This window comes from Lissotriton vulgaris, chromosome 10 (genome assembly GCF_964263255.1).
Source record: "Lissotriton vulgaris chromosome 10, aLisVul1.2, whole genome shotgun sequence".
NCBI lineage: Eukaryota > Metazoa > Chordata > Amphibia > Caudata > Salamandridae > Lissotriton > Lissotriton vulgaris.
This window is the reverse complement of record NC_141698.1, coordinates 844,568,631-844,596,604: the sequence shown is the minus strand read 5'-3', so window position 1 is coordinate 844,596,604 and position 27,974 is coordinate 844,568,631. Positions and strand designations below refer to the sequence as shown.

Genomic DNA, 27,974 nt, shown 5'->3' with positions numbered 1-27,974 from the left:
GCCATACAAGACTGTTGGTGCCCCCTCTAATGCCCATACCAGCCACTAGACTTGATCATGGATACAAATATGCACATCATAGAATGCCCACTCCATATTCCAGAAGTGGATAATTTAAACAAATTGTACCACAAATGGGTGTGAACCATCATCATCTTCTTACGTAGTTCCAGCTAAAGAACGATCAGATGATTTCATGGCTTGCTATTTGAGACATGATGGACACATTGTGGGACTAGGTATTGGCTTCCAATTCAGACCTGTTTGACACCAACCTAGGTGAGACTGAATACCCTTACAGCTGATTGTATCACAGTGTATGCCACCGTGAACCCTCGAAACTCCCTGAATAGCCACGCTGCTGCCTCTTCAGGGTAGGCACCTGACTACTCTGCATTTCCCTGCTGTTTCAAGGGCACCACCTCCCTGGAGATGACTTGAACCCATGCTTGACCCCTAATTGCCCCTGTTGGACTCATGTCGCCCTCTAGAAGAGTCCCACTTTCTTAGGAGCATCCCAGCTGTGAGATCTAACTTAAAAACTTTCCATATCACCCTACCACCTTCTGGGAAGTCCTCGAGGAGGAAAACATGTATGCACTCGTGATCTAAGGTCTTTTGGCAGGGGTTTTGTGTGTATTGGACTTGGACCAGAGCGGTCCCAACTTGTTTGAACGCCGTCCCTCGTCATTTGGGGTATACCCCATTGCTATTAACAAGCTGCCCCACCAAAGTTATAATTGAATCACCAAAAGAGTAACAACTCTTCCAACAGCAGCAGCAGAAAAGCTGGTGAAACTTTCTCCAAGAAGGCTGCCTGAAGCTGCTGCTCTACGTAATTGAGTGCTTCTGTGGCCCTACACACATCCGGATGCCCACCATTACGATCCCCCTATGGACTATTGAGGTTTTACTTCCTCCATCTCACTGTGTATGCCTGGAGCTGCCACGGAATCAGCCCATATTGTCAATCACTGGGCTCTACGTAAGGCTATGAATGAACTCAGGACAACCATCTTTAACCTAGCAGTGGCTAACTTGGTCACCTCCTACAACCTCCGAACAGGCATCAGCCTTCAATATGTCATCAGCATCCATTGCCACTAGCTCCTCCCTAGCACCGCTTCTTTTACAAATCTGGCACAAATGATTTCAAGATCAAATACTCCCGCAAATCTTTCCAAACATGCAATGAAAAACTTGAAACACAGGACCTTGAGAGACTTCCCGGAAACCCTTTTCACAGACAAATACCACTGCCAATGCAAAGGCTCCCTCAAACCTGACCTCCTCCTCTTCACACACAATACTGACCTATGGATCAGATCCTTATGCAGTTTTCTCCCATACACTTCTCTCGCTAACATTCCCCTTTTGCTGCATACTAAAATGCTGCTCCCCCTTTCCCTCTCCCGAGGAACTTTCTATATCCATTTACAACAAAGGGAAGATTATATTCCAAGCCAACAATACAATTCTGGACACAATCAACTTAATTTATTCCACTCTCAAGCCCTCCTGCGATTCTCAAGGAACCCCCTCTCTGTACACCCATAACACCCTCCACTCTCCCTCTTCGGGTCCACCCAGGCAGCGACTCCCACCACAGACTTTCCTACAATACCTTATGCCCTCCCACAACCAATAGCTCACTTCCTCTTCCAGACCTTGAACATCTCTCCCTTAGACCATCTCTGCACTATTCTTCTCCAACATTCTACAAAGCACGATCCCCACTTAGGTTGCTGCTGCTGCCACCCTTCTTTCATCCCGACAACCGGCCCACTTGTCTCCCCCTTCCTTCCTACCTTTTTCAACCCCTGCCCCAACATCTTCCAACACCAGACACCAACTACCAGCACCTTCCCCTTCTGCACCTCAACCACTCAAAGTCCGCTCTGGACAGACCACCCCTATCCTCCTACTAGTATTGAATAGAACTGTCCTCTGTTCAACAAACTCCTTTCTTTGTACTCACACCTCTCTCGAAGAATGGATATCCTCACATTAGCTCTATTCCAGCTTAGTGACTCTCTGTCTTCCCATCACTCCTTCCCCCATTACCCCAGATGTGGCATCCCCCACACCCTTCTAACATACCTAGGAACATATGCCTACCCAAATGGACACATGCAGCCCTAGAAAACGCAGAACTACTTCATCTCCTAAAGAGTTATGCAGCTTCAAATTCTGCTACTTCCTCCTCCATCTTACTACAGGGGGCTGGCAGATTTCCACCATCATCTCTAGCCACATTAAAACTCACACACACCATCCCAGTGCACGCTCAACTCCTCTTAACTTGATACAAATCCCAAGTACCCTCCTGGAATATCCAAGTCAGAAAGACAATCTCTCCCTGAACTGCATCCTTTACAGTTAGTGATCTGCAGTCAAACACTGTCCAGAGTTATCAGCCTTGAGCCTGACCCATAATCTTGACATCTTGATCCTCACAGAAATGTGTCTTAATGTGTTATCTAGCCATGCTCTAGAATTACTTCTTCCTCCGAACTACTCTATTTTGCGATGTGACCAGGAAGATTGAAACAGTGGAGGCCTAGCACTCATTCACCTATACTCTCTGAGAATCCAAACCCTCCCAATAACTCACTTTCAGTCTTCTAAATGCGGAACTGTCCACATTAACTACCTTCAAACTGAGATTATATGTGATTTATCACCCACAGAGACAAAATAAACCATCAAGGAATGCATAGATTTCTTCACCTGGCAAATTATCAGCTCTGACAACAATAACTTCCTTGGTGACTTCAACATTCACTGGGGAGATTTGAGCAACAGCTGTATAGGCACTTTTACCTCCTTTCTCAATACCAACAATATCCAACAACACTGCCATAAACCTACACACCAGAAATGCACCATTCGGGATCTGATAATTTACAATTCCTCCTACCTGAAGACATATTACCCCATCCCAGTTTACTATTCTGATCACATGCAGATCCCAATCTCTCTAACTGGCTTTTACACCAAAACATACAGGCAGCCCAAGAAAGAGAAAATATGGTTTAGAGACACATCCAGCCTTGACACAAAGGCTATGGCCATCATGGCCTTTCTCTCCCTAAATCTGTTTACACCTCATCTTGACATAAACAAGGCCACCGACCAGTACGACTCCTGTATGGAATCCCTTACTGACAAATGTACACCCCTGAACTGCAAATTATCCAGACCAAAACCCTCATGGCCCTGGTTCTCAAAAGAGCTTTATAAAAAACAAAAGTTTATTTGAAAATGTGTGAAACAAGGACCATCTCACCTGAGTATGACTAAGCTTTGCAAAGCAAGAAAAAGAAACAAAGAAAAAATTCTTAGATCCAAATCCTCCCATAGCAGGGACCTTGTGAATTCTGCAACAAATATACCAAAGCACATGTTTGGGCTATGCACTGTTTACTAACTCCTTTATCACTTCGGCTCCTAAGCCATCTGTTGCCCATTGCAATGACGTTGTGGATTTCTTTGATAAAAATGTTAGAGACATCCATATCTTTCTTCCAATCAACGACTCCCTTGAACCGATTGAGTCTCTACTATGCAAAGCACTACAATCATTGTCATCCTTCTCTCCAGTCTCTGAGCAGGACCTGCAATGCACTATCTCCAAACCCTCAAACCACCAAAAGGATACAATTACCAGGCTCTTTCATCAAATCTCTTGCCACACACCTACTCTCCATATGGACCATCATGGTCAATTCCTCTCTCAAACAGGGCCTCTTCCCAGAATGACTAAAACAGGATCAAATCACTCCGCTCTTGAAAAAACAACCTCTTGATCCAGAGAACCTGAACAACTACCTCCCGGTCTTCACATTCCTATTTTTAGGCAAAGTAATCAAAAGTTGCAAAGACTCCCAACTAGCCTCACACATTCAAACAAAGAACCTCCTAGATACTCTCCAAGTTTCCGCCAGGGTCACAATACAGAAACTGCGATTCTCTGAATGGTCAATGGCGCCCTTAAAATCCTCAACTCTGGCAATTACTGCCTCCAGGTCCTTCAGGATTTATCCACCACATTCAACACTGTCAACCATCTAAACTTCCTTCTTAATCTTGAAGTATGCATGTGATTTGGAGGCACTGTCCTCAACTGGTACTCCTCTTGCCCATCCATCAGCTCCCAAATTGTGAAAATGGCCAATTTGTTCTCAAGACCACTCAGCGTTCACCAAAGGGTCCCTCAAGGTTCGATCCTCTTCCCCAACCCTCTTCAGCCTCTACCAAAAAACACTATGTGTGATTCTCAGAAAATCTGGGATTCTTTCCACCTCAAAACCAACGATACCCACATATACTTGAAAATCTCATCCTGGGAGGACAATGCCCTGGTTTCAAATGCACTCTTAAAGATTTAAAACTGGATGTCCAACCATCATTTAAAACTCCAACTAAAACAGAATTTGTTTTGATCTCACCTCCAAAAGCAAAAACTCAAGTACAAGAATGGATGGCCAACTTTCCTGCCTTCAATGGCTGCCCGCCATTGTCACATGTGCCAGATCACCTGGCATCTCCCTTCGTAATAGCCTTAATCTTCACAGCCACAAAACAGCCACAGCCAACATCACACGTCACCAACTTAGGCAGCTTTGGGGTATCTGACAATTGATTTCAGGCCAAGACCTCAAAACAGTGGTGCAGTCTCTCGTTGTCTTTAGACCAGACTATGGAATTGCTCTTCTCTCAGTCATGCCCAAAGTTCACCTAGGCCCACTGAGAGCAGCACTACATGCTACAGCATGCTTCTTCTTAGGTACAAAGAAATGTGACCACATTTCCCCTGCCCTGCTAACCCTCCAATGGCTCCCCGCTGAAGTGCGGGCCCAATTCAAAATCACTTTCATTACTTACAAAGCACTGCACTCTTCCTCAGCTCTCTATCTAAATGAGAAACTGAAAATCTCCGCAGCAAATAGAGGTTCCATATATGCTCCTGGAATCCCACACCTTCAGTCGAGAACTCTCTGCCTCCCTCACTCTGTCCACCTACCTGCCTAGCAACCTTCAAAAAGGACCTCAAGCTCCTCCTATTTGGCAGACATCTTAGTTAATTGACCCTTGACCAGACTTAAGTACTTTCTCCACTGCACCCTGAACTGAATTTGTGTAACTGTGTATGTCCTCTGCCAAATTGTTGTGTTGGTCTCTTGTGGTAACTTTTGTACACATTTATTGATGTAAACGTCTGTGTTAACTACTATTATGGTAACCCGCTGGAACCCTGATGCGTGTCCGAGCAATATAAATCTGAAAATAAATATATTTTGAAAGTTTACCCTAGTCGAGGATGCTACAAAATCCAAGATCTCTTCACACTAAAATGTAACGATCCACAAAATGACACCTACAATGCTGACGATATCCAACTACTCAAACATGCTCTCACATCCCCAGGCAGGCGGAATATGGTTTCACAACTCCACTGCTGAGTAACCCAAGGCAGATCAGTAGTCAACGGCCAAATGTAGACTGCTCTTTGGCCTGCCGTGGTTAGCAAAGGTTCTTGGGACAGTTACATGTATAACCTCCAACATCCCTGGAAGATAATATTTTACATTCTGTCTCTCTGTGTGAATTTGATGAGTGATTGCTGCTATTTTGCTACTGATGCTGTTGGCATAAACCATAGTACATTAAAGTTAAAGATTTCGCGCCAGGATACTCTGTAGTAGCAGAGCGCGTAATAAAATATTTTATACATACATGCTATCAAATCGAAAAAAAACTTGACATGAAGATAACATAGAACAAACATAAACACATTCTCAATGCTACCATTTTCATAATGTTTTGCACGTCACCTGCAAATAATCATAGTTGCAGCTGCTGTGGTGTTCAATGTTCAGTGTTCCAAAGGCAAATGTGATGATAAGTCCAGGATTGGTTGAAATAGTCCAGTAGCAATCCCGGTCAGGGGGATAATTACCAGGATATCCTGGAGAACTAATAGAGCCATGGGTATTGGTCAAAGCACCTCCACATTCTGAAACAGAACACAAAAAGATTAAGGCTTTGTAACAGCCAGCAATGCTGCCCCCACTGGGTTCTACCGCTCTACCTAATACCTCCCACTAGGCAGCCAGCATTGTCATTACATTTAAAATCATAGATGTATTTTGGAGAACAGTAAAATGCATTCCAATTGCTTATATTCAGGTCTGGCTTCTCTTGGACATTAAAAGGAAGGAAGGAGGGGCTTATGTAATAAATAGTTATAAGCATGGTGTGTTATGGAGTCTAGTAACTGCAAGTGTCATTTATCACATCTCTAGTTTGTCCTTTACTCATATCATTGATGTGTGTTACGAAAGACATTCTGAACATTATGTGATGGCCAATGGTGAACCTCCACGTGTGTAAATAACACCAGTGCCTGGCTCAAATATGGTTGAATGTTTATTCATTGATTCACAATCTTTTCTGATTCATGTGCGAATGTATACTGGTTGGTGCTTCTAGTGCATTTTTTTATCACACTTTGCAGTGTGTGTGTGGGGTAGTGAGAGGTTCTGAATTATCTCTCTTTGTGTTCAGAGTGCTGAATGTGTAATGCTGGAGTATTAAAACTCCAGGCAGTATCTAATGTGCTACCAGTGAATGTAGACATGGGGTTATCCCAGAGCGGACACAAGTCTTGCAGCTGCCTTTCATACCAAGTGTGCTGCTCTTAAGTCTGCTTCGTGCAATCCATTTACCAATGAGGTGCAATAGGACACCACACCTAAGACAAAGGATGGGAGATGATTTACGAGTGCTAGGTGAGTAGCAAGGCTTTGCATTTGTTTAGAAGATTATGTGTTTTGTTGCGAGAGCTCATGACATCTTAGTGTGAGGCCTATTTTGCACATAGTCGTCGTTCCAGGACAAAGGGTTAGCACATGTATAGGTGCCACGCTTCCAGGCATCAGAACAATACGTCAGTGTCATTGGATAGACATAATCACTAGTTGGCTTTTCATTTTAGAGGCTTATGAAAACACTGGCTAGCCACTGCATATCCTTGTTACAACGATAACCTTCTACTGAAACCACAACGTTTTTCCAAGAAGAAAACATACAACCGGACCTTCTCAGGAATGGCTCCCAGGATATGGAACACCTTGCCTCCTCACACGAGACTGAACCCCTCAACGACATTTTTCAAAAAGAAATGAAAGAGATCCTTTTGGTCAAATTCACTTGAACTATTTTTACATCCATGTATATATGTGCTTTTCTATATTAGCTACCATTTCTGTATTTATCTAACTGACAGTATTTTTAAGCTTAGGTCTACCACCTTTATCTGCTCTGTAAAGCGCTCTGATACCCGCAAGGGTCTTGTTCTCGCTATACAAAACACTCAAAATGAAAAATGAAATGAAAGGATTATTAGATACAACTGTCATTCACATACCTGATGTACCAGAAGCCCTGTGCACTTCAAGTGCAGAGATACAAACAGTGCAGATTAAAGGGTATAGGATTTTGATTTTCTGTTGGACCTACACTTATGGTAGTGCTTCAGAAAGTAGCAGGCCCAGACTATGATCTGTATATTGTCTTCAAGGAAGGAGTAGAACCCATGGTAGGGAAGACTTTGATAGACTGTTGTAATATTTGAGATTTAGCTTGGCTACAGTGAGAAAGTCCTTTTAATTTGAGTAAAGCTAAGACAGGGAGGAATATGGTTTTATAACGGTGAAGGGGCCAGACAGCAGCATGCAGGGGACCAGGGGATGTATTTAGGAGTAATCGTTTCTGTTGTGCTCCTGCTTTTTTGTCAGTTTGCCAAGAAATATAAGGTTTGTTACAGGACAAACGTTATTGACTTCAGATAGTTTCAATATGATTTTTTGTTTTTGTGTAACTGACACTTGTTTACGCAGAGAACAAAATGGACATGGTTTTTTTAGGAATGTACTGATTCTTTATTAATGGATGGACATGGACCAATTGTGTACACTGTGACTCACAAAGATCTGAGTGATCAAAAGTTTATGAGATGGGGAAAAGGCCATGAAAAGCGAGGCTGGGGCAAGAGATTTCGTTGTTAGTTTGTTGGTTGAATTGTTGGAGTCTTGTTCATATCTTGGTGATGGTATTTTGTTTGAAGAGCTTTGCCTATGGCAGATCATGAACAGCAGGCAACCGCAGAGCCTTGAGTGGGGCAACATGTGTGTCAAAAGCGCTTATAAATATATTCAGCAATCCTATAGCCTCTCCTTCCTATTCTTCGCCTACTGTATCATTTCTTTTTTGCTTTTAAGTGTGTAATAAATCTTTGAGACAGCCCTGTAGCTGTGAGTACTGAACTAATCACGATACACTGCATAACATAGCATCATTGTATCCACGTCATATAGGAACTGTATTAAAACTCACCCGGGTCCCGAGTCTCCCACACCACTGTAAATCCTCCATGGCTAATTGAGTGGTCCGACACAAACAAGAAATACAGCGAATTGTGGCTGCTGAAGAGAAGTGCAGGAGCAGATGTACCGCAGTATTTTCCCAGCATGAAGGCTGACGACGATTCTCCGTCATGTACTTGGAGGTAGTCAAAGCTGCACCTTGCACCGCCCTCCAGTTCAAAGTATGGGAAAGTAACACGTAGAATCTACAACAGTAAAGAGGCATGCAAAGAGATTGAGTTTAGTTGGTTCACATTTTGCGATGCAGGGCACGCTACGAAATTCGTTTTATTAATTAAATTGTTTACTTACCTTCAATTATCCATACTCCGGTTTTTAGCACCCCCCAACCTACCCCTCCCTCGCCCCGCCTCCCTGCCCCACCGAAACTCCCTCCACGGGGCGTGGCTGCCAAGAGGGGAGCAAAAAACACTTCACTACAACTTTGGGGAGCTCTGCTGAGCCCTCTTGTTGTCCCCAACTCCTTCTCTCCAGCCTCCAAGCTGGAGCATCCCCACTCCAACTGCAATGTATTACCTATTCATAGCAGATGGCAAATGTCAGCAGAAAAGTGCATGCTATTAAGACATGCAGTGAATGGCATGTGGAAAGAATCTGGTATTCCTGGGTGCATATGCTATTCTTAATTCTGGCTGAACGATTTCTGATGCCTATTTTTGGTATGAAAAATAGACGGGAGCGTAGCTTGGGCAATGATGAGATTTCAGGGTGTAAGTATCACAATTCCAATGGGAAAAGGCAATAGGCCACAGGGTGAATGGATGTAATGGCCAGGATGGACTGTTCTCTAAGGAGCAGGGCCAATACTGATTTGCATTAGGTGGGGATCTGGGGTTGATTTCAAGTTTGGCGGCCAGGGAACTCCATTACAATGGTGTCAGAGTACTATGTCCGCTAAACTGAAGGTCTACCCACCTCAGGCTAGAGGCCTAATTTAAATCTCAGAAGATGGGTTACTTCACCACAACGGACAGGATATTCATCACCATTGTGATGGAGTAACCCGTCCGGCGGGATCTAAAAAATGGGTAGCCAGCACGTTTTTACACTGGTAGAGTAACATATACTTCCTTGGTGTTAAACATCGTCAAACAGTGTAGAAACAAGGGAAGTAAGCAGTCCATTTGTCATTCCAGGTTAGAGTGAACAGTTAGATGGCTTTTTTTTGATTGTCCTTTATGGTCAGATTAGAAAAATGACCCCCACACCATGGGAGATAACTCCCATGGTGTGAGGGTCATTTGTTTCGTATTTTTTTAAAACAGGCTCCTGATTCAGGAGTTTGTTTGAAAAAAAAAATTCTTTGTAAAAGTGAGACGCCCGACCATCATGTTTGACATAGCGATCCATTAAACATTTCCTACATTGAAAGAAACTGCCATGACAGCAGTTCCTGCCAATGTATAGCGATGTCAGTGGGGCAGGTGGACATCTCTAAATATGTGTGCTGAGTAAAGTCCTCTACCACTCTTTCTGCCTTTTCTCCATCTATCAAATCCTAAATCAAGCCCTCTGTCTAGAGTGGCACAGTGACGAAAAACCAAGATTTGGAATGCCTCCTCAAGTGACTGCGAGAGGTTAGACTATTTCGAAGCATTTGTCCCACCTTTTAGATGTTTGATTGCCTGTAGCATGTATAGAAACTTGTGACTGGAGCAGCTCTCCAAGACTCCTACTGCCAATGTTTGTGTAATCTAAACATTATTTAATTTTCACCCATTCAAGGAGTTCTTATATGGGTGAAGAGCTACTACTTTTTTGGTAAACTGTTCACTAGATATGGTTGATTCTAATTTAAACAATAAACTAGTTAAAATCTCTTAGTTAAATTGTGATGATGAATAAAACTAACACAGACACGATCCACCTGCCATGCCAATAATGCATTCATTTGTTTTGTGTCACACCCCTAACAATCCACCCAAAGGCTACACCCCTGGGGATGGAGGCTAGAATCAAACATTCCACGTCCTAAGTATCCTCACAGCAAATCACTGGTAACTCTTGACAAGGACCTTAGAGTGGTACTATGAAATAGATTTAAAGATTTCATTTTTTTGGCAGACGTGTGAGAAAATTGGTTTTTGGTTGAGTAGGATGTTAACCCTGCTCAAGCAACAGCCACAGTCCCTGTCAGGCAGAATCATAAAAGTCATTAAATTAAATTAAGCTGTGCTTAAACCTCTGGTCGATTGGCACAAAAGCAGTCAGGCTTAATTTAGAGGCAATGTGTAAAGTGTTTATACAGCACACATACAGGAATAAAGTGAAAACACAACACAAGAAAAATCCCACAATAATTTAGAAAAATAGAGTACATTTCAATAAATTATTTGAAACCAAACAACAAAAATCCAATTAATAAAACCAGAATTATGAACTTTTAAAGTTTAAGTAAACATCTAGTGCCTAAAAGATCAAAGGCCCAACCATAGACATCAAGTCATGCAAGACTGGGTCAACGTTGGTTGAACCGCAATGAAGTGTGAGTCCGATATAAGAAGTGGAATGGACGCAGTCGGCATTTGACAAATATCTACGACTACAATGGAGTGCGAGTCGGAGACAGGAAGTGGATTGGACGCAGTCAGCGATCAGCTTTGGACTTAGAAGAAATCTAAAAAAAATGTCTGAGAAGGTAAAAGTTCAACAGGGCAAGGCTTCAGGCATTGTCCGAGCAGAAGGCCTTGTTATCGGGAGTAGCTGCATGAACTCTCAGTGAGGATTTTGATGTTTGGCCCGAATATCTTTTTGGGAAGTTGAAAATCTTTAGCAGGACAAGGCTGTAGTTGACGAGGGCACCACAATGCAGGATACCCCTTCTGCGAAAGACACTCAAACAGGATTTCCTGCTGCGGAGATGAATGTAACGGGAGCTCTTCCAAAGTAAGGCCAACAAGCGATGGAACTTGGGCGGATAGACGGGCAGGTTGGTTCCAGTCTCCTTTCAGTTCTCAGAGCAGTTTTTAGACAAAAATGTCTAAGTCCCAAATGTTAGGTTTTGGATATCTAAGCAAAGAGTCCAAACTGGAGGGACACCACTTAAAGGGTCAGGACTCACTCAGGCTGGGTCCATGTGTGGGTCAAGATAGTTGGAGCCTTTTCTGTACCTGAGGCTCTGATCCAGAGGCCAGCCAAGTAGCCCTTGGAGTCACTCTGGTAGTCCTGGGTTCAAGCAGTGGAACAGGGTTCAAGCAGTAGGGTAGACCTCTAAGGGGTCAAGGCAGGCTACAGGCTGCAGAACAACCATTAAACAGAAAAGGTTTCCTTGAGTAGGGTGTTCAATTGAACAACTTAAATCACAAAGCAATTAGCACAATTCGTATATAAAGTCAAAAAAACACAGTTTATTAATTACACAGAATAAGTGGACAGTAGCACCACTATACACAAGTAAAACCAATTAAAAAATGACAATAATAATCAAAGTACATGGAAATTCAAAATTGACCAGCAAAATTTATACAAATAAGGGGGACAGACAACAGTAAGACATCCAATTGTACAATACAAGGTGTATATTCAAACTCTATCTGACACCCATGTGTTATGCACCGTCTTATAATGTATCAACACAGGTGTTCGAGTTGAAGAATTATACTTGGAAATGCGTCGACGCGTTTCGGTGGTAGGTTTGGTTTTAAGCCACCTTTATCAAGACACTACGTTCTGTCTGTCATATTTCTGGGGTCAATGGGATCACCCTTAAGAATATTCTTTGGAAATAGTCAAATGAGGTTCAGTTGGGACGTGGTATTTTCTAGGATTGCTGGGTTTGCTTCATTTTCTGTTTTTCTCTCCTATATATGCATGGCCCGCTTCAATTATCTATTGAGGATCCTGAAGATACTCCGTCCATCACCACCCTCTTTTGTACCGCTTTTGTCCGCCATAAGTGTGGCAGGGAATGCTCAGACGTGAGTCCCTTGCTCACGTTGCCACTGGATTCAAGCAAGCCGGGCTGAAGACGGCTGGAATGCCAGAGACCGGTCCTCAGAAGCTTGTTTCCGCTCCAGGGAAGACATGGCTTGGCAGTTCGGGCTGGACTGTTCCCATGAGGCACAGGGTCAGACTGATTTGCATATAGCCATGTCTGAACTGGGGTGGCAGAGTGGGCTAAAGAACGGTGATGGATTAAGCCCAGATCTTTTGACTGGGTGTGAGTGTTTGATTGATTCAGATGCTCCGTCCATCACCACCCACTTTTGTACCGCTTTTGGCCGCCATAAGTGTGGAAAAGTATGCTCAGACGTGAGTCCCTTGCTCACTTTGCCACTGGAATCAAGGAAGCCGGGCTGAAGACGGCTGGAATGCCAGAACCGGTCCTCGGAAGCTTGTTTCTGGTCCAGGTAAGACATGGCTTGGCAGTTCGGGCTGGACTGTTCCCATGAGGCACAGGGTTAGACTGATTTGCACATAGCCATGTCTGAACTGGGGTGGCAGAGTGGGCTAAAGAACGGTGATGGATTAAACCCAGATCTTTTGACTGGGTGTGAGTGTTTGATTGATTCAGATGCTCCGTCCATCACCACCCCCTTTTGTACCGCTTTTGGCCGCCATAAGTGTGGCAGGATATGCTCAGACGTGAGTCCCTTGCTCACGTTGCCACTGGATTCAAGCAAGCCGGGCTGAAGACAGCTGGAATGCCAGAAACCGGTCCTCAGAAGCTTGTTTCCGGTCTAGGGAAGACATGGCTTGGCAGTTTGGGCTGGACTGTTCCCATGAGGCACAGGGTCAGACTGATTTGCATATAGCCATGTCTGAACTGGGGTGGCAGAGTGGGCTAAAGAACGGTGATGGATTAAACCCAGATCTTTTGACTGGGTGTGAGTGTTTGATTGATTCAGATGCTCCGTCCATCACCACCCCCTTTTGTACCGCTTTTGGCCGCCATAAGTGTGGCAGGGTATGCTCAGACGTGAGTCCCTTGCTCACTTTGCCACTGGATTCAAGCAAGCCGGGCTGAAGACGGCTAAAATGCCAGAAACCGGTCCTCAGAAGCTTGTTTCTGGTCCAGGGAAGACATGGCTTGGCAGTTCGGGCTGGACTGTTCCCATGAGGCACAGGGTCAGACTGATTTGCATATAGCCATTCTGAACTGGGGTGGCAGAGTGGGCTAAAGAACGGTGATGGATTAAACCCAGATCTTTTGACTGGGTGTGAGTGTTTGATTGATTCAGATACTCCATCCATCACCACCCCCTTTTGTACCAATTTTGGCCGCCATAAGTGTGGCAGGGTATGCTCAGACGTGAGTCCCTTGCTCACTTTGCCACGGGATTCAAGCAAGCCGGGCTGAAGACGGCTGGAATGCCAGAAACTGGTCCTCGGCAGCTTGTTTCCGGTCCAGGGAAGACATGGCTTGGCAGTTCGGGCTGGACTGTTCCCATGAGGCACAGGGTCAGACTGATTTGCATATAGCCATGTCTGAACTGGGGTGGCAGAGTGGGCTAAAGAACGGTGATGGATTAAACCCAGATCTTTTGACTGGGTGTGAGTGTTTGATTGATTCAGATGCTCCATCCATCACCACCCCCTTTTGTACCGCTTTTGGCCGCCATAAGTGTGGCAGGGTATGCTCAGACGTGAGTCCCTTGCTCACTTTGCCACTGGATTCAAGCAAGCCGGGCTGAAGACGGCTGGAATGCCAGAAACCGGTCCTCGGAAGCTTGTTTCCGGTCCAGGGAAGACATGGCTTGGCAGTTCGGGCTGGACTGTTCCCATGAGGCACAGGGTCAGACTGATTTGCATATAGCCATGTCTGATTTTGGGTGGCCGAGTGGGCTAAAGAACGGTGATGGATTAAACCCAGATCTTTTGACTGGGTGTGAGTGTGTGAGTGATTCAGATGCTCCGTCCATCACCACCCCCTTTTGAACCGCGAGTGTGGATTTCTGTAGCCACTCAAGGCATAGTTTCCCTACACTGTACGTTGTAACTATCCCTGGATGTTGTCTCTGGGAGTATCTTGGGTCTGGCCTGGTCATTTTGAACTCCTGTGTTTTGTTCAGGAATCTGTCTTGACAGTTATTTGTGTCTGTTGGCAAGATCAAAAACTTTTTCCAATCAGGATGTGTTCTGTTTTGGTGTAAAATATGGGATATGTCTATCTCCACATCTGTAGTTCTATCACTATCAGTTATGGGTTTCGGAATAGACGGTGTATTTAAGTCTTTTATCTTAGCTAGGCCAAGACAAGTAGTTTGTTGAATTGTGTCATTCAAGAATATCATTTGTTCTGGGATCATGCAGGCCCTAAATAATGCTTCTAGGCCTTGTACTTGCCAATCTTTGGTACCCCATTTCATTTCTGTTTCAATGTTGTTTTTCCAGAATTCGAAACCAAATGTAGACATTTTGTGATAAAATTTTTCAGAATAAATCAATTTAGTATTTGTCAACATTGTTTTCATTCCTGTTCTAGTTAACATTTCAAAATAAAACGTTTCTGGATCACTGTTGTTAAACCCTGAGAAGTACTGGAATTTCTCATAAAATGTTTTCGAGCTGCCTTTTGGCGGTGTTGGACAGTGTTCCCATTGGTTATAACATAAAACATTTCTAGGCTGTGCAGTTTTATGTAAATAGTGATCATCAAAATGATTATAACAGTATAACTCTTCATAAATCGATGAACCATGTAAGTAATCATGTTCTGTAATATTGTCTGACATTACTAAACCTGACATCATATTATTAATGTTTTCCAAATCCCAATCATCAGAGAAAGTACTTGGTGTCACAAAGTCACTTAACGAAACCTTGAACTGGTGTGGATATTTCAAGAGCTCAACCGGGCCAAAAATGTCATAATCAGTTCTGTCCCATGCTACCCCACCGGGTATTGGTTTGGCTGAGATGTTTACTGATTACAGTTCTCTTTTCTCGATGTGGGAGGATGTGTGAGGCTTTAGGACCAAGTTGATGTTCTGACTTGCTGTGTCCATTGTACTATATTTTCCATCAATGAATGTTCCCAAACATAGAACCATGATGAGCCAAAACAGGAGAGTAAGTACACCTAACACAATTCAAAATTCAATCCATGGTGAAATCAGATATGTTTCTTTTAGTTGGAGAGAAAGTTCAATTACTTTGTCTTTGAAAGTTTTTGTTGCAGGCGTTTCTTCATGCCCGCTTGGATCTTCAGAAAAGTCGTCGAAGTTGATGAAGTAGCCAGATGCAGTTCTGTCAATTGTTGGAATTATTTCCGGATTTTCATTTGCTTTTACATTTTTCTTTGTTTCATTAGCATAGTCAGAGGCTACATCATTGTAGATTGGTGTTTCTTGACGAACTGTTGCAATTTGGGTTTCAAGAGGCACAAGTTCCATGGCATTATTGCATAGTCCTTTTTTATTCACTGCAGGTTTATCAAATGTGATTAGTCTCTCAGTATGAGCCTCTTGGATTGTAGCAAATTTCGGTTTTATGCTATTTCTTGGGAGTGCACTGGGCCTACTACTTATTATTGGCCACATGATTGTGGTTTTACCAGGTCGATGGATACAACTCGGTTCTCCTTTTTACCAGCAAGGGGCGGTAGTACAACTGATCTTGTTCTGCTGACAGCTAAGACAGGTACAGCTTTTCTGTAAGAAGGCCCAAATTCCTTCTTCACCGCGATCTTCTCTCTGACCAGATCCCCAATCTTTGGAATCCAGACAGGTCTTGCTGGGACAGATGGTTTTTCTTCAGTGGTTGACGGCTGTTGTTTCAACTTTATGTTACTCAGGCTTTTTTCTTGTTTCATTTAAATCCTGTAAAACAGTCCAACGGTCTTTGATATCAAAGGATTTTTCTTCTACCACTGAAGTGTGACAATCAAGATCCTGAATGTGCATTCTAGTACCGAACCATAGTTCGTATGGAGTGAGACCTTTTAGAGAATTTCTTGGCAGATTATTAAGACTACGTTGGACACTTGTTAAATGTTTGACCCACCCATCACCCGAACCTAATACCCTCGCCGTTATAGATTGCTTTATGTCCCGGTTTTTTCTTTCCACTACCGCATTTTCCTCAGGATGGAAGGGAGAAGAGTACCGCAATGCAATGCCCATGCTGTTCATGGCCTCTTTGTAAGCTCGAGACCTAAACGCAGGACCCTGATCAGAATGTAGCATGCCAATTGCGTATATGCCGATAAAGACTCGCAAATCTTTTTATAACAGTTCTGGCGTCAGCCGAGTGCTGCTGGTCTACATTTTTAAGTTAATTTTGTCTTAATAATTATGGGGACGCATTTCTCCGGTTGGATTTCTGCATTATAGATAGCCTTGCGAATTTGGTGTTCGGGAATTTGCGTATTTGCGAACTCGCAATCCGCAAAATCAGCGAATTCTCGCGAATTTGCGGATTTTTTTTGTGTGTTCGCAAGGGTATCTGCCAGTTCGCGAGGGTTTGCTACCAGTACGCAATTCTGAACTTGTCGCAACGGTCGCGACTATGTTGTTTCTACATCTGGTTCATCATCAAAGGTTCCCAGCACCCTCTGTTTCACCACTGCCACCCTCTGTTTCACCCATGCCACCCTCTGGTACATCAATGCCACCCTCTGACTACGGCAACGCCCTCTACGCCGGTACCACCGCCAAGCTCCAGAAGAGACTCCAGCGGATCCAGAACGCCTCAGCCAGACACATCCTCGACATCCCACGAACCAGCCACATCTCCGGACATCTGAGAGACCTTCACTGGCTCCCCGTCAACAAAAGAATCACCTTCCGCCTCCTCACCCACGCACACAAAGCCCTACACGACCAAGGCCCGAGCTACCTCAACAGCCGAGTCAACTTCTACGCTCCCAAGCGCCACCTCCGATCAGCCAACCACGCCCTCGCCGCCGTCCCCCGCATCCGAAGAGCGACTACAGGAGGAAGGTCCTTCTCCTACCTGGCCGCCAAGACCTGGAACTCCCTCCCGACCGACCTGCGCCTGACCCAAGACCACCTCTCCTTCAGGAAGAAGCTGAAGACCTGGCTGTTCGAGCAGTAGCGGCACCCCCCCACCCCCAGCGCCTTGAGACCCTACGGGTATGTAGCGCGCTCTATAAATGTCATTGATTGATTGATTGATTGGTACATCATCACTGTAGATTATGGGGGGGAAAGCAAGCACACCTGCCCTGCTTCAACTGACATAAATTAATTTGGGGTTGGTTTATTAATGTGTCACTGTTTTAAAATTCCAGTCTGGCACCTGCTTCCTTATCTGTAATTTGCTTTCTGTTGCAGTGCAACTTTTTTTCCAGGACCTTTGTGGCCTACTTGTATCTATTCTATGAGCCTGCTGTGAGGGTCAGAGCAGGGTCATACAATTGTTGCAACTAGCAACTGAACTCTGAAGGGGCCCCAGTCAGGAAGCACTACAGGGAATAGTTACTATTACTAATAATAAGTTTGAACTTTTGCACCTGCTGAGTGCTTTCATTTTTGAAAATTCGTTTTTCTGCAGAACAGCAACTGTAATGCCCCAAACAAACATAGGCAACTGAACTCTGGAGGGGGCCCTCAGGAAGTACTACAGGGAATGGTTACTAATGATGAGTGAACTTTTGCACCTGCTGAGTGCTTTCTGCAGAACAGCAACTATAATGCCACAAACAAACTTACTTATGAAAGTTGATTTCTAATCCAAAAGTGATCCAAAGAGAGTCAAAAGGCCTCAAATCCAAAAAAGTGCAGGCAAATGTCAACCTGAGGAGTTATTCTGATAAAAATCATCATTTTCAGAAGGTCTATGCTGCTTGCTAGTGGATTTCTTGTGCAGAATTGCAAATTTTGTAATTTCGCGAGTGCGAGATTGTTGCTGTCCGCCGCACCTACATGTTCGCAATTGCGAACTCTCGCGATGCGTCGCAGCAAGATCCAAAATGGCGCAGCACTCGCAAAAATATCGAGAAAAACAACTCGGCAACCGCTGAATGACGGTAAGTGACGCCGCACGCCGCAACATTGTATCACCAAGAAAAAAAAATCTGCTGTGTGCTAATTTGCGGATTTTGCGGGAAATTCGCGAATCTCGCGGATTGCGAATTTACCGAAAATCCGCAAAATCCGCGAGCGGAATGAATTTTCTGCCCATGCTTAAGCCTGATGCTTTCTAACAAAGATGTCCTGGCAATAGTCTGGTCCGGTTCACAGCTGCGATCTCTGTTGCAGTCTGGACAATCCATTGCAAATTTGTAAATTTGCACGCTCATTCCCGGCCACCAGTACTCTGATTGTAATTCTATTAGAGATTTCAAGATCTGTTGGTGCCTCGGACCCAGTCCCATGTGTGCGCTTTAAATCAAGAAAACTCTACGGTTCGTGTTTGGAATTACTCTATCCCCCACTCCAGGGATTTGAGCAAAAGGATGTGAGTATTACTGAGTGGATAGTTGAGAGGTAATGCTGCATAATCGCCTTTTAATGAGGCTTTTACCGCCAGCATGGTTTCCCCATCTATGTGTTTTTCTGAACGCTTTTCAGTGGCTACGGAAGCTGGTTGAACCGCTTCCGCTGTGGCTGTGTTAGCCAATGAATTCCCTGCAACGTGAACGCCATCACGTCGATGACTCAGTGTGTGTATCACGTGAGTCTTCTGTAGTTCTTTCTTTAAAAGAACTACTTGTTCCCAAAGCGTTTTATGCTTTATTGTGGCACATGTGTCATCTTTGTAACCATTTTTACTCCATGTCTGCATGTCACTATTGTAAGACTTGACGCAGAAATGCGAATCGCACTTTATTAGTGTCGGGAATTCACGATCGGCATTTTCAAGCGCCATCTTTAAAGATCTTATTTCAGCTCGCTGAGCTGAACAGTTTCTGAGTGATTCAGTTTTGGTAATCATCGGTTTGAATTTACCAGAGCGCCAGCGACCTTTAACAATCGCGCACGCTGCTTTGTAGGATTTTTCCTCTACATCGTAGTGTTGTGCAAATCTGTCCATGTAGATTACACATGTGTACTGTTCGAGAGGCAACATTTTGATTGCCAGAGGATATTCTTGTTCGTATTCTAGATCATCTTGTTTTTTCAGTTTCGGGTCAAAATAGTATTACACGTCTTCTGTAGCAAGAGAATTTTCCCATTGTACCCATTTTGGATCTAATGCCACTGTATTCAGATTGTGTGGACTTGTTAATGCCTAAAGGGCTGATTCTGCTGTATAAACAGTTATTCTCTTGCCTTGGGCCAGGGCTCTTTCTTTTGCTACAGCAGTTTGAACCGCTGTCAGAATTTTTTCTGTAGAGATGATTTCATTTCAGCTTGAGTGTACAAATGTGATTTGTAAGCTATAGGTACCGTTTCTCCCTCATTAGAGGTCAGGTATGTGAATCCGCATCTTCCTGGGATGACTCGGATGTCAAGGTTGCGTATGTTTTCGCGTGTTTGCAATTTTGTTTTAGTTAACATGTCTGTTTGTAGTGATCTTAAAATTTCTGTATGTTTCTGAGTCCAATTTATTGGTTTGAAATCAGGTCTTATTAATTCATAGAGAGGTTTAACCCTCTCTGCATAATTTAGAATGTATGTTCTTCCGAAATTCAGGAAACCTAGTATTGATTGTAAATTCTTCAGCGTTTTTGGTGCAGCACATTTCTCTAAGAAATTGTCAGCTAGGCTCTTGCCTTCACTTGATAATTCATATCCTAGAAACAGGACAGTTAGATGGGCAATTCGTGACTTTTTAAAGTTGAATTTGTAACCCTCTGATGCGAACCCAAGTATTATGGTGTTCACTCTATGGTGTTCACTCTTTTTAAGTGAGTCTCCAGGTCATCATCTGTGAGATAGATATCATCGACATAGGATAATGCCTCATCATCATATATTTGTTGTAACTCTGTTACCCTTGCTGAGAATAATCCTGGGCTATTCTTGAATCCCTGTGGGAGTCGACAGAAGTGTTTCTGTGACGCCATGATTGAGAAAGTGGTCAAATACCTGCTTTCAGGTGCAATATTTCGACAAAAGAATCCATTAGAGATATCTAATGTCGTTTTATATTTTTTTGCGCACAATGTTATTCATTAGTGCTGCACTGTGTGAGTTTTGTACTGCAAATGTTTTACAACAGGAGTTAAAGTGTCTGTAGTCCAAAACTAGACAATATGAATTGTCTGGCTTGGAGACAGGAAACAAAGGATTGTTCATTTGTGAGGTGCATGTTTCAATCACCCCTTGATATTCAAGTTGATCTAAAATCTCCTTGACCTGCTTTTTAGCTTCTTGTTTAACTGGGTACTGCCTTTGTGCAGTGGGATGATTTTTTAACTGGATTTTGTGGTGAGGCGAATCCTCATCCCATCCTACATGATTTTTATATAATGCAGGAGCTTGGGCTACTGCCCATTTTCTTGCAAGTGTATATTTTTTATGAATTGGTATCTGATTAGAGAAGGCAGGCATAATCATTTCTTCGCCATGAGGGCACTCCTTGACAAACTCTGGTGGCCAGTCTTTTTCAGCTAACAGGATGTCATAGCCTTTCGAAAGGTTATCCCAAAAGAGACCCCTTACTTTCCTCGTCATGTCCCCCTCTATAGGCAATGTTATTTGGTATATTTTATGAGGTTTGCTAACTCTGGTATCTGCAGATTCCACCTGAATGTATTCATTTGTGTCCACTGTCTCCAGAAGATTCATCATGATCTTGCGAGCTATGGTCACTTCTGCTGCGCTGTCTAGCATTGTCTGGGCCCACTCTCCATTTTTCAGTTGTGTCCTCACAATCCTCGGCATGTTTAATCTTAATACTTGCTAACTTCTTTCTGGGAAATTGTGATTTATTACTTTGATGAGAAGGTTCTTTGTCTTTGGACTTGACGTGCTCTTCTCTGTGTTCTGACCGTCCTCTTCTTTCCGATTTCTGTGAGGAAGATCGAGAAAGATTGAGTGAGAGGGATCGAGAGGGACGTGTATCAATATCTTGATATCTATCAGGTTTTCTCAATCTATCCCTATCTCTAAGGTTGTATCTTTTTTCAGAGAGCTTCCTTTGGGGAGACTTGTTTCCTCGGTCTGGAGATTTTTCTCTTCGTTGAGGAGACCATCCTCTGGACTGGAATCGTTTTTCCCTGGGAGTGGACTGTTTAATACCATCCCAACTCCTTTTTGGAGTATTCAGATTATTTTTAATAAAGGTTTTTTCAGGATTTTCAGTTAGTTGGGGTTTTACCGGTTTCCCACCCAAACTATCTCTTCCTAGCTCTTCATAGGATTTTTCTATGATTCTGGCAAGTTCAAATGGTTGGTCTGCTATATCTGTCTCCTTCAATTTCTGGCGGATCGCCACAGATGCTGCTTCTCCTTTTATGTTGGCTAACAATATAGCCGAGACCTGCTTGAAGTCTTTCAATAATTTCATACCCAGAGTTAAAGCAGGTTCTGGACCGTATTCATTTTGAATCTGTCTTAGTACATCTGGTATAACCGCCATAGACGGAACACCATGTGTTTTTGTGTATATTGAAGCAAAGACTGTGCCCCAAGTGTCACAGTCTTCCACATGTGTGCGATCCCCATTGGAAGACAGATAGTCAGAATTCTGTGTTTCTCAGTAGGAGTAGTATCTGGAAATACTGCTTCTATTTGAGTAATTTTCTGTGCTAACCAGAATGGAATTTGTTCCCGTTTTGTGGGTACTTTACCAAGACATGATTGTATGTTCTGTGGTGTAATTTTGTTTGTGTTCCCCTGATGATGGGTCGGCTGTGGAATATTAATTGTGGGTTGGACTGTTGAAGTCCGCATGACATATTCGACCAATTGTCTACGTATTTTAATTAATAGTTTTAGCTGAGCTAAAAGTTCCCAGTCTGACATTTTATCAATGTCTGGATGTGGTGTGTAGCTGGCTAGAACTGGCCACGTTGCTCCTGGTCTACCTAGTGGACCGTGCCTGGTGATGTGATTTTTATGTTTTTGATGGCGCTATTAAACCAGAGCAGGTGTTCTTGGTAATTTAGTGGATTTCAACGTCCTCGAAAGGAGTGTATATATCCGGAGGTTCCTCTATTTTGTAATAGTGGAATTCTTTTGTTACAGCGTGTGCTGCTGGAAAATGTATTCATGAATAGAATACCTCTGTCTGCCGATATTCATGGGCCTCTACCACGAATATGACTGTACCACCTCTTGGTGATAGTCCATTCTCTATAAGTTTAAGAGTTATAGTTCTTCTTACATTTACTGGAATGATTGTAGCATTCGGGTCATTGTCTTGGATGGTTGTGTCATCCTCTATGAGCTGAGCTGCTATTCTAACTCTCTCCGCTTCATTGTCACTTTCCACCATTTTTACAGACCGAAAGCTCTTTGTTGCAGATCAAGTTTCAAAGAAACAAAGATTAGGTGCACAATATTTTGGAACACTGTATCCTTCAACGTTGACTAAACCAAAAACTAATACATAGGAATCTCTTCCTACTAAGTTCCGGCAGATATTAACCTTTCACCCACTCCAGACGTCTTTTGGAGTCTTTACAGAAAAAGGGTTCTGAGTGAAAAAGCACAACTGAGTTACTCTAGTGTCTTGCGTTAGATTATCGCCTTACCAAACATTGGGCGCCATGTAGTGTAGTTCCTATATTCCTAATAGGCTCTGCGCATTGGAATAATATAAACAGCAGTGTAGACGTAGGACTGAGGTCGACTAGGTCTCTACTGACTATATTAGACTTAATTAGTTTTGCCAGCTAGCTCAGAGGTCACTAGAAACTTTCTCGAATGTTCAGGAAAGAGTTAACTCTCCGGATTTAGACAAGAAGGGATTAGCTTCTGACAACCATACAAACATGACGACTTTGCTCCCTCAGAAAAGAGTGTATCTCTAGAGTCGTGTGAAAACAATAGGCAGCTATTTCAATCAGTCAACCGTGCATACTTAGTTTCACCAGAGTGCAGAGAAATAGAGAGACGAGCGTTTTCAATAAAAGGTGTTATTTTATTGAGCATTCTTCTTTCTCATGCATGAGAAATGAATTGCCACAATTGCAATACTTATCATAAAGTAAAGTGCGTACAGTAAAAGTAGTATTATGAAATAATACTGTAAAAGCATTGATATGGTTTCTTAGCCATATGATAATTTAAAATAGATAAAATATATACATACATAAAAACATTAACTAACGTACTCAACTGGTGCTTCTAACTACGCCTACCCTGGTGTACCTGACCTAAGCCTAATACTTGGGAAGGAGTAAGTAAGTAGCAGTTTAAGTTAAGTTGGTTAAGATTGTTTTGCCAAGAATCTGAATCAAGAATTCTCTTAAGGGTTTAGTCAGCTCCGTACCTTGGTAATAGAATGTGGGATGTCTGGTATCTCTTTCTTTAGGACTCGATCTCCCAGCAACCCGCAAGGGTGACTCGGGAACACCGGAGCTGAATTTTCTCGGCGTGAGAAAAAGCAGCTTCTACAGCGCATCAAAGGGGAGGGGCGGCTTCCGTGGGCTCTCGCATCAGCTGGGCTCTCGGTCAAGTAGATAGCCGCTCTGCTCAAAACCACCATGTGTTTGCTTAAGGCAACTGTTGGTATATTTATACCTGAAAGGTGCAGAGTTTGTCGTAAGGTTGGAATTAAGACGTCACTAAGAACTAACAGTTCTTTCTGGACTCCAGGAGTTCTTGTTAAAATCAAAACAAAAGCAGAGGGGATTTCCCGGGCTGCCTGAGGCTTGGTTTGTTTAAATAACGCGTTGTGCTTTCTAGAAGTCGATGGGAGTAGCCGTGCTGTGCTTTGGACTGCATGAGCTATTACTGAATATGGATATGATTCTTATGCCTTTATAAGGATATTATTAATTATAACCACATAAGGGCATGAATCGGGAATATCGAATTAGGGTCCTAGATAGAAATACAACAGTACGTTCCGCACTTCATGCCATGTCTCATATTGTGTGCTAATCCCACCCTGCTCCCTTTAAATACCCCTGCACCCCATAATCACAACCCACCCTTACTCCTTAAAATACCCCAACACCCTTAAACACTAACACATCTTAAACCTAAAAATATACCCTGTACCCCAAAACCCAAAGCTATCCCTAAACCCTAAAAATAACCCTGTACCCCAAACCTAGTCCTGAACCCTATAAATACCCCTGTACCCCAAAACCCAAACCCTGCCCTGAACCCTAAACCCTAAAAAAAACACTGTACCCCAAAACCCAAACCTACCCCTGAACCCTAAAATACCCCTGTACCCCAAAACCCAAACCTAGCCCTGAACCCTTAAAATACCCCTGTACCCCAAACCTAGTCCTGAACCCTATAAATACCCCTGTACCCCAAAACCCAAACCCTGCCCTGAACCCTAAACCCTAAAAAAACACTGTACCCCAAAACCCAAACCTACCCCTGAACCCTAAAATACCCCTGTACCCCAAAACCCAAACCTAGCCCTGAACCCTTAAAATACCCCTGTACCCCAAAACCCAAACCTACGCCTGAACCCTAAAAATACCCCTGTACCCCAAAAACCAAACCTAGCCCTGAACCCTAAAAATAACCCTGTACCCCAAAACCCAAACCTACCCCTGAACCCTAAAATTCCCCTGTACCTGAAAACCCAAACCCAGCCCTGAACCCTAAAAATACCACTGTACCCCAAAACTCAAACCTTTCCCTGAACCCTTAAAATACTCCTGTACCCCAAAACCCAAACCTACCCCTGAACCCTAAAAATATCCCTATACCCTAAAAATACCCCTGCACCCCAAAACTCATACCTATCCCTAAACCCTAAAACTACCCCTGTAACCCATAACCCAAAACTATATCTGAACCCTTAAAATACCCAAACACCCCAAAACATATACCTCAGTACCCCAAAACATATACCCCTTTACCCATACTTACCATATCCAAACATTTTTAAAAAACATGCTTTTACCATTCATGCATTTACAACGAATTTCGTTGTAAATGTATGCGTGGTAAAAGCATATAAAATGTAATGCCATGCGTTATAATGGCATTGCGGAGTCATGGTGCTTTTGTAATGAAAGTATGCGGAGTGATGGTATGCGGAAAGAAAGTTGCAGAGTAATGGGTGTTTGCCCTCCCCCGGTAAGTACATTGGTGGCACGGCGGCCCACATCTCCAGCAACATACTCATGTTTTTTCACCACACATTTGAAAAATGCACAGTTCTCTCTCTTTGATGGCCAGCACCGACATACACTTTTAGACACACCTCCCGCCACAAGTTCTAGAATTGCGAACTTTAGAGCTGCGGAGCTACGTTCGAATCTCGGCATCTGCTCAACATCCTGTGATTCCAGGCAAACTGATTTGTCTCCCCTTGCCTACCACAAATGAATGTGTTCTTCTGTAATGTAAATTGTGCTCATGCCTTGTTGTTGAGTTCGCGCTATATAATATTGCAAGGAAAAATAAAGTAGGGAAACTCGAGTTCACACACTACTGAACGCGCACTCTTAAGTGCATCAGCAGTGCACTGTGAATCGGAGCGTTTCACAGGCCTGTCACAGATAAGAAATACTATCAAAACGAAATGCTACAAAACAATATACTACTGGCCGGCAGCAATTCATACCCGGACAACGTCGGGACGGGCTGCTAGTTGTTTCATAAAAGGCAACAGCATATACAATGAAAGAAATAAAAGGATGCATCATAAACGTTACTGCTAAATTAATAGTACTAGTGACTTTTCATCTACATTGCCATTCGAACTCTGACATGCTAATTTCAAGACATGGTCACCACGGATACAAGCCTATCTTGGTCACAAATCTTCCAGCTACAATTATGTATTTTTCCATTCTGTGTGCTTTCCTTACCTTGTTAGGGTTCGTGCGGATGACCCAAGAGCAGCTGACCTGGTGGTCATATCGCTGGCTTCCTGGATTATTTGGGTAACTAAAGCTTCCAGACTCGGCTAAGAGAGTGCCCCCACAAGCTAGAGAAAGGAAAGAAAAACATCAGCTGTTAAACTAGTTTCTGGCTAACATCTATGCCAACAACATTGTTCTCTGTCGCCCAGTCACAAAAAATAGAAAACATGTCTACTGAGTGGTGAAAACGGAAAAAAAACTCAATCACAAAATAACATGCACATTGGCAACTAAGTATGAAAATGAGGACTCCGTAAGCTGTTCTGTAAATTAGAAACAGCATTTGTGTATTGATTCTGATATTCATGAAAGAGTATTTGAATGAGGTGTATAACATTGAATCTATTTATATTTTGTGAACCGACCTATGAACTAATAGGTCTGTTCACAGAATACAGATCGTAGTAAGTCACAAATTGTGACCCATTATGATTGTCCAGAATCACAGGATTGGTGGGTGGTCTGCTGGGGTCAGTAGACCACCTGATCTGTGATTGCTTTTCAATAAAAAAATAAAGCATCCCTAATAAAAAGAGGTGACTTTGTGGCAGATGGAGGTTGTCTTGAATGGGACTCGTTTTTCAAGTGGCATGGTGTAATCGTACAAGGTGATGCCGGATCAAATTATGTCAAGGTACATTCAACATCACTCTTACTGTAATATTTTGTATGATCTGAAGCCTTTTTAAGGTGTACTTAGAAAGCAACAAACATAGTGCATTGGTGTATTTGCGGAGAGAACCTATGATTCCATGATTCAATGTGGATTTCTGGTCTCATGGCCCTAATTGAAGTATGTATTTTCCTTAATATTCACTGTAAAATCCAAGACCATATCAATTTTGAAATCTGCATCACACTCTAACTTATAAACATGAATCCAAGATTCTTCATTGCGTTTGCTGGTTCCAGACATTTTCCCAGGGATAAAGGCCCCTAATCATGAGTCCACATTGTATGATTTCCTCCTAGTATGAGCACCTTTGGATTGTCTCTATTCATTTTAATAGTCGGGATGCTTTAAAAATGACACTACGTCGTCTGATAATATTAAAGTCTGTAATTACAAATAATGAAAAGAAGATCCAAATACAAAATTGGAGGCAGATATAGATCTCACCCAAAAATATACATGCGAACTAATTTGATGGAAGACATAGCAAACTGGGAAGCAGTCACTAACTTTAAGCTTTATTATTATATGGCTATGCAAGTAAATCACTCAATGGGGGTTCAGCGTTGGCATGAGACAGAGTGTAGACGTGAAAGCTCTTTTCTCGGCAGGCCAAAGCGAAAAGCAACAAAATAAAAATTAAGACTATCATTCACCCTGAAAATAACAAATTAACATCAGATCCAAAAGGAGTGCATCAGATTTTAGCTACATCCCACACCAAAAGATGGAGACAATTGACATTCTTAAATTATCTTTCAATGCTTGCACTTCTGCAATTATCAGAATCAGATGCCGCCTATATTATATCACCTTACTTGACACAAGAAATAGAAAAATAAAAATAAAAACTGCCTAATGGAATGGTATGCAGTGAAGATGGCACCCCATAATAGTTTTATAAAATCGTTTCTAAGCTGCTACACCCTCTCAATATTATAATAATAATAACTTGTTTTCAGAAACAAGACCTGCTCCTTCTTTTCAAACTGGG

General features: G+C 42.9%; 1 protein-coding gene across 1 annotated transcript in view; it reads right to left on the bottom strand.

Moving 5' to 3' along the window:
• CUBN (cubilin) overlaps nt 1-27,974 on the bottom strand; it is a 1,372,460-nt gene that overhangs the window by 1,163,590 nt on the left and 180,896 nt on the right. The window contains exons 13-15 of the mRNA XM_086941783.1: nt 26,254-26,372; nt 8,401-8,635; nt 5,838-6,019 (exon numbers count right to left, since the gene is read on the bottom strand). Of these exons, the coding sequence (XP_086797909.1) occupies nt 5,838-6,019; nt 8,401-8,635; nt 26,254-26,372 (536 nt within the window). The remainder of the gene's footprint in view (nt 1-5,837; nt 6,020-8,400; nt 8,636-26,253; nt 26,373-27,974) is intronic.